This window comes from Microtus pennsylvanicus, chromosome 2 (genome assembly GCF_037038515.1).
Source record: "Microtus pennsylvanicus isolate mMicPen1 chromosome 2, mMicPen1.hap1, whole genome shotgun sequence".
NCBI lineage: Eukaryota > Metazoa > Chordata > Mammalia > Rodentia > Cricetidae > Microtus > Microtus pennsylvanicus.
This window is the reverse complement of record NC_134580.1, coordinates 90,130,048-90,137,798: the sequence shown is the minus strand read 5'-3', so window position 1 is coordinate 90,137,798 and position 7,751 is coordinate 90,130,048. Positions and strand designations below refer to the sequence as shown.

General features: G+C 34.6%; 1 protein-coding gene across 1 annotated transcript; it reads left to right on the top strand.

Moving 5' to 3' along the window:
* Nucleotides 1-5,209: 5,209 nt before the first annotated feature.
* Nucleotides 5,210-6,145, top strand: LOC142844306 (olfactory receptor 4F21-like). The gene has a single exon (XM_075962639.1). The coding sequence runs from the start codon at nt 5,210-5,212 to the stop codon at nt 6,143-6,145; it is 936 nt and encodes a 311-aa protein (XP_075818754.1).
* Nucleotides 6,146-7,751: the final 1,606 nt, after the last annotated feature.

Here is a 7,751-nt window from a genome sequence, read left to right as displayed (position 1 = left end):
GCAGTCAGGGTACCCTGCCCTGTGGAAAGCCCAAAGTCCTCCCCCCACCATCCTGGTCTAGGAACATGAACATCCAACCTGGCTAGGCTCCCACAGTACGTGCAGTAGGAACAAAACCCCGTGACATTGTCCTTGGTTTCTCAGCAGCCCTCATTGTCTGCCATATTCAGAGAGTCCGGTTTTATCCCATGCTTTCTCAGTCACAGTCCAGCTGGCCTTGGTGAGCTCCAATAGATCAGCCCCACTGTCTCCGTGGGTGGCTGCACCCCTTGTGGTCTTAACTTCCTTCCTCATCTTCTCCCTCCTTCTGTTCCTCATTGGGACTTTGGGAGCTCAGTCCAGTGCTCCAGTGTGGGTCTCTGTCTCTATCTCCATCCATCACCAGATGAAGGTTCTATGGTGATATGCAAGATATTCATCAGTATGGTTATAGGCTAGGGTCATTTCAGGTTCTCTATCCTCAACTGCCCCAGGAACTAACTGGGGACCTCGCCTTGGGACACCTGGGAGCCCCTCTAGGTCCAAGTCTCTTGCCAACCCTAAGATGGCTCCCTTAATTAAGATATGTGCTTCCCTGCTCCTCTATCCAACCTTCCTTTATCCCAATCATCCTGTTTCCCCAAGTTCTCCCCATCCTCCCCTTCTCACTTTTCTCTCCATCTCCCCTAACTTCCCATCCCACCCCACCCCCAAGATCCCAATTTTCTGTCCAGCAATCTTGTCTACTTCCCATAACCAGGAGGATAACTATACGTTTTTCTTTGGGTTCACCTTCTTATTTAGCTTCTTTAGGAAATCAAATTATAGACTCACTGACCTTTATTTATGGCTAGAACCCAATTATGAGTGAGTACATCCCATGTTCATCTTTTTGGGTCTGGGTTACCTCACTCAGTATAGTATTTTCTATTTCCATTGGGAATTTCAAAGAATCATTAGATCTTACTACAAAAGCCTGTATGCCACAAAACTGGAAAATGTTAAAGAAACGGACACGTTTTTAGATAAATATCATATACCAAAGTTAAACTAGGAACAGGTGAACAATCTAAATAGACTTGTTAGTTACGAAGAATTAGAAGCTGTTATCAAAAACTTCCCTACCAAAAAAAGCCCGGGACCAGATGGTTTCAATGCGGAATTTTACCAGAACTTCCAAGAAGACCTAATACCTATACTCCTTAATGTATTTCACAATATAGAAACAGAAGAGTCATTGTCAAATTCCTTTTATGAAGCTATAGTCACTCTGATACCAAAACCACACAAAGACTCAACCAAGAAAGAGAATTACAGGCCAATCTTACTTATGAACATTGACGCAAAAATTCTAAACAAAATACTGGCAAACCGTATCCAAGAATATCAGAAAAATTATTCATTATGATCAAGTAGGCTTCATCCCAGAGATGCAGGGCTGGTTCAACATACGAAAATCTATCAATGTAATCTATCATATAAATAAACTGAAAGAAAAAACCATATGATCATATCATTAGATGCTGAAAAAGCATTTGACAAAATTCAACAGCCCTTTATGATAAAAGTCTTGGAGAGATAGGGATACCAGGGTCATACCTAAATAGAATAAAAGCTATTTACAGCAAGCCGACAGCTAACATCAAACTAAACGGAGAGAAATTCAAAGCCATCCCACTAAAATCAGGAACACGGCAAGGCTGTCCACTCTATATATTTCTTTTTTTTATATACTTTTTTTTATTGATAAAAGGAGAATAAAGAAAAGCAAGAAAAAAAAACAAATTTCCACCTCCTCCCAGCCTCCCATTTCCCTCCCCCTCCTCCCATTCTTCTCCCCCTCCTCCCACCCCTCTCCCCTTCCCCCCACTTTTCTCCCCCTCCCTCTCCAATTCAAAGAGCAGTCAGGGTTCCCTGCCCTGTGGTAAGTCCTAGGTCCTCCCCCCTCCGTCCATATCTAGGAAGGTGAACATCCAAACTGGCTAGGCTCCCACCAAGGCAGCACATTGCGTTGGATCAAAACCGCGTGCGCATAATTTAATAGATACCAAAAAAGTGTTATCAATGATTTTAATTAGTCTAACAATTCAATGTATATCAGATCACATATTTAAAACATTATCACAACCACATAGGGACTCCTTATCAGTCATTGGCCAATAATTTCTTCTATGTTTATTAATAGCTGACTCTTGGGAAAACAATATTTATAGGAGGCAAAGTTCCTATAGAAAACTAATAATTATGTAGATATTGAATTTTAGTCCCAGTCATATTAATTGGTTGTATTCCTGTTGATAAGTCGCTGTGTGCCTTTAGTTGTAATGATGAGGGGTGAATTAGAAAACAAGTTCTTCCTGTCCTGTGTTCCTCATCCCTTGAAGATGCTGAGGGTAGAATCTGTGCTTCCTCAGGTAGGTGTAGGACCATTCTCTAATCTCCTAGTGTCAGGTTGCACCACCCTCAACTTGTTCTGTGTTTTTGTTTTTCAAAATCTACTTTTTCTGTGTCTTATGATTTAACCTAGTTCACTTCTTACAAGTTCATTTGTAACATTTGCTTTCTTCACTCACAGTTGAAACTGAGTTGAGAGAAATTACAACATTCTTCAAAACAGTAGTATTTTAAAGTAATATGTGTAATATTTTGACTCTTCTTTCCCCCTTCTCTCTAAAGAATAAGATCAGTAAAATACAAAAGCAATGTCTGTATCTTGGCTTTCTCATAGTAACTAAATTATTCTTTCCTGTCTGATAATCTACAGGAAAGTCTCTTATATATTACCAATTTTTATGATGGAGAAAACCTATTTAGTAGTTATGCTATAATATTATACTATATTAGATGTTAGTCATGCCTCATATATATGCATATATATTTATTACTCTGTTATATACATTAACATAGATATATGTTTTTATTTGAAAAAATACTATAAGATAGAACAACTCACATTGGGATGAATAAGCTGTAATAGTTATTTAATTTCAGTCACAGGATAATATCAAGATAGATTAGTGGGTAAAGAGGCTTTTTACTAAAATTATGTTTATGGATTTGTATATGATTTGAACAGTAACTAATTTGTAGCAATTTGTATATTTTATAAGATCATCCCTTTTTAAATAGAAGTTTGTGGCACATTCTAAGCCATTGTATATTAGTATTCTTTTTACTGCCCTACCACTCATTATTCATATCTTCAAATTGCTGCTCTCCATTTTGTGTTAGTCCTTCTTACATATCCACTACTTTTCAGTAGTTTTGAAGTTAATTCATGGATTAGTCATCTGGCAAATGATAGTTTCCTAAGTCTGAACTTGCTTTATTTTATTATGATACTTGAAATTCCCATTTTATACAGAGTATCAAATATATAAGAAAATATATTAATAAAATGAATACATAATGCTCTTTATGTCTTTTTTTCTGTATAGACTATTTCTTATTTCTTATATTTGTTTAAATTCTCTTACACATAATATTTCTTCTTTGTCGTAATTTTTGAGATAGTTGTATAATTTGGCTACTGGTTACTGAAACTTTGGGCTTTCAAAAAGCATTTTTTTTTAGATTAGATTACCATCTGTTTCATTACATAATGTTAATCTATAGCTCTAACAGATGTTTCTTTACTTTTTAGATTTAGTGCTTCACTTATAATCAGAAGTTAATAATCTAAAAATTTCAATAAAATTATATTGAAAACATTATTTATAATGCTTTTCTTTTGTTGATATAAATCCATAAAACAGTTTTAAAAATGGTAACTCATGTTTTATATTTATTTCCTATAAGCCTTGAGGAAAAATTGCTTGAAATATTAGGATTTTTTACCAAAGTTTTATATGATATGCTACAGAATTACGCAAAGGTTCTTAAATAAATCTAAAGATTAAGTTGAAAAATCCCATTGACAAATTGATCTTTATTTATTTATTTTAATTTTTTGAGACAGCATTTCTCTGTAGCCTTGGAGTCTGTCCAGGAACTAATCTACAACTCACTACCTAGCCCAGAGTGATTTTCAATTTGTGATCCTCTGCTATTGCACACTCCCATACCCAGCATCTAGATTTAAAATTAAAAAAAAAAACAACACTATAAAAAGAAGTCATTGTATTAGTGGATTAAAAAAATAATAACTGAATACACTTTAGTCAATTAAATATATACCTGAAGAAGATCCAAGTATAAAATTAAAGGGCCTGTTGTTAAAGAACTCAGAGTGGTAAATAGGAGCATAGATTACCATATCTTTAGTTACGTATGCCAGTCTTAACTCTAATACTTTATCCCACTAGAAGTCAGTGTCTCTGTGTATAAAATGGATCTAATAAAACAGAACATGGAATTGTGTGAAGTTTGAAAGAAATAATGTTTAAGCAAAGATCCTTTTCCAGAATAAATGTTTAATACAACTTCCATAAAATGTTATCATTATAATATATAATATATATTATATTTTACTTAAGTGTACATGTTTTACTATTGTAGGAAGTAATGAATGAATAAATAATTCCAAGGCTGTATAATTCTGAGTAATTATTTAAATATGGTGAATGAGCTCAATCTGTACATCTCTCCTCCACCTCAACTTGTGCAAACAAAAAAATCATATGCCAGATATTCCAGTTAAGAAAATTATTGATGTTCATGAGAGAGTAAGAAATGCTGCTAGGAATAATTTGTGAGTCATTACCAAAGCATTAATCTGAAGAAAACAAAAATATTATCACATAAGTGAGGAAACTCATAAGAGAACAGCTATGGAAAGTGTTAAGGCAACCTTCACAGTCAAAATAAAACAAAGCAAAACCAAAATGCCTGGTTTTGGAAAAAAAACAATGAAAATAGCCTGTTTTCAACCTTTTAAGATGCTAACAACTTTTTTGCATTTAATAATTTTCTATAATTAAGGGAGGCTGTTTTTAGCCTAGGAGCCTATAATTTTCCTGCTTTAGCATTGTGAACACTGTATCTAAATAGATAAGCGAGGTTATATGGCTAGTATACATTTTTTCTGTGATCTTCCATTCTCTTTATGTGTGATCTGCTTGCTGATCATTATATTTCCCTTCCTGAATGTTATTCATGTATCTCCAACTATGATAAATATAAACTTCAGAAGAAAGAATTATAGTCAATGGAGAGACCTTACTACCACTGATGAAAACTTGGTCATTTTCTATCAACAGGTGTCTTGATAGCCTCTCCTCTGCAGCAATCAATGGATCAAACAAATGACTCTGTGGTTTTTGAGTTTGTGTTGCTGGGACTGTTCAACTCCTGGAAAACTACAATTTTTCTCATATACATTTTTTCTTTGCTCTATTTAAGCATAATCTTGGGAAATCTTTTTATTGTCTTTTTGGTAATTACTGACTCCCACTTACAGTCTCCTATGTACTTTCTTCTGGCCAACCTGTCCTTCATTGATGTTGGACTTTCCTCTACCACAGTTCCCAAGATGATCTCAGATCTTCTGAAAGAACACAGAGTAATTTCGTTCCACAGTTGTATGACTCAGATGTGTTTTATCCACATTATAGGAAGAGTGGAGATGGTGCTGCTCATAGCCATGGCATTTGACAGGTACACAGCCATTTGTAAGCCTCTACACTACTTGAGAATCATGAGCCCTAAATTATGTATTTTATTTGTAATGGCTGGCTGGGTCACTGGTGTGGTCCATGCCCTGTCCCAGTTCTCTTTTGTTATAAACCTGCCTTTTTGTGGTCCTAACAAAGTAGATAGCTTTTACTGTGACTTTCCTCGGATCATACAACTCGCATGTACTGATAGAGACAAGTTTGAGTTTGTTGTTGCTGCCAATAGTGGCTTCATGAGCATGGGGACCTTCTTCCTGCTTCTGCTCTCCTATGTCTTCATTTTGATAACTGTCTGGAAAAGGTCTTCAGGAGACTTGACCAAGGCACTTGTCACTCTATCAGCACACATCACTGTGGTTGTTCTTTTTTTTACTCCCTGCATGTTTCTCTATGTGTGGCCTTTCCCCACATCATCAATTGACAAATACCTGTTTATTGTTGACTTTGCTGTAACCCCTGCCCTGAATCCTGTTATCTATACATTAAGAAACAAAGATATGAAAGAAGCCATTAAAAAGCTGAGTAAGCAAAGATGTTATGTCGGAATTGTCTAACCATATCTGTCATTAGATTCTGTTCATAAACACAGAAACCCCTATTTTTATGCTCAGTGGACATCGTCAGCTATCAAGTTTATCAGGCCAGGGTCAACATTAAATATATCTCACTGAGCAAATATATGTTATTTTTACATATTTACTAACATATTTTACAACTGTGGGAAACAAGAATCTATCAAAATATATTACAATTGATATTAAGGAACAATATCTTATATTTTAGATCATGTCATTTGACATAAGAAATAATAAAATGATATTTCTCCTGTTTCTATGTGATTCACAAAAAGCTGTTCATTTACTTTGGCAAATGTCACATCCAATGTTCAGATACACAGAAGCAGTAGCTATGTTTAGTTACTTAGCTCAAAGCACCTCCAAAGAAACCATAAGTCACAATCTGATTACAAATAATTTATGTGGAATCTGATATTTAGAGATATCAGTAAGAGAGCAGATATAAGAACAGATAAGGGAAATATTATTGTGGTAATACACATAACTGTGTTTCAGAAGTATAGAAGAAAATGGAATACTACTTACTGTTAATGGTAAAACATTGAGATTGCTAAGTGATTTTCAAACAGGATGAACAAACGATTCAGAAACACCATTATATGATGTGTATGTATGAGTGTGTGTATGTGTGTGTGTGTGATTGGTATCTTGATATCTATATAAGTATCAACTAGATACTTAGATGCACAAGTCTATTGAATTTCTATTCGCAATTGCCAAAAACTTGTACAATCCAAATATCCACCAACTAATTAATGGATATATAAAATATGATCACATGCAAAATGAAATGTTATAAAATTGATGACAACCTCTCATTTATGTCAAAGCATCTAATAACTTGAGATCATGTGTAGAATAAACCAGTCATGGAGAAGCAAGTTTCACACATTTATACTCACATGTGAAACTGTTTTAAAATTGATATAAAAATTGAAGAAAATGATGATTAGTAGAGGTTGAGGTGAGTAGTGGTGGAAGGATGAGATTCCAAGTTATATTTGAACAGAATAATATCCCACTTTGCTGTTTCACATTGGAGCTCTACAAAATGGGGTATGTACTTTATATTTCAAAAATCTGGAGACAAAGATGCCAAATGACTGATCAAGAATAAATTATAAATGTTTGAAGAGAAAATATTTGATATAAGTATACATTTATTCAAGTATTATATTTTATTCCATAAATAACTATAATTTTCAGTTCTTTTTGCATAAAATTATGAGAGAAACATCAAATAAGTTCTTCTTCCAAACTGGATTGGTGTTTAAAACACCAAATCTGATTTGAGAAAGTATAATCTGGTGAAGAAATGAATTTACTGGGGGTGACTTAAACAGGGTTGAATGGCTGACGTGCATATATATTCAAAGAAATCACCATTCATTCCGATTATTGTCCTGTCTTATTGAGCTCTATAATTTTGCAGCATGAATCAGAGAACAAAAACAAACACAGATGAAGTATGTTTTGGGCACATGTCATCTTTCTTAAGTCAAAGTCCACAAGACCATGGTAAGGGAGGATTAGCTTCACTATAGTCTGCTGCATAAAATCAAAAGTATAGTAGTTTGCTAGA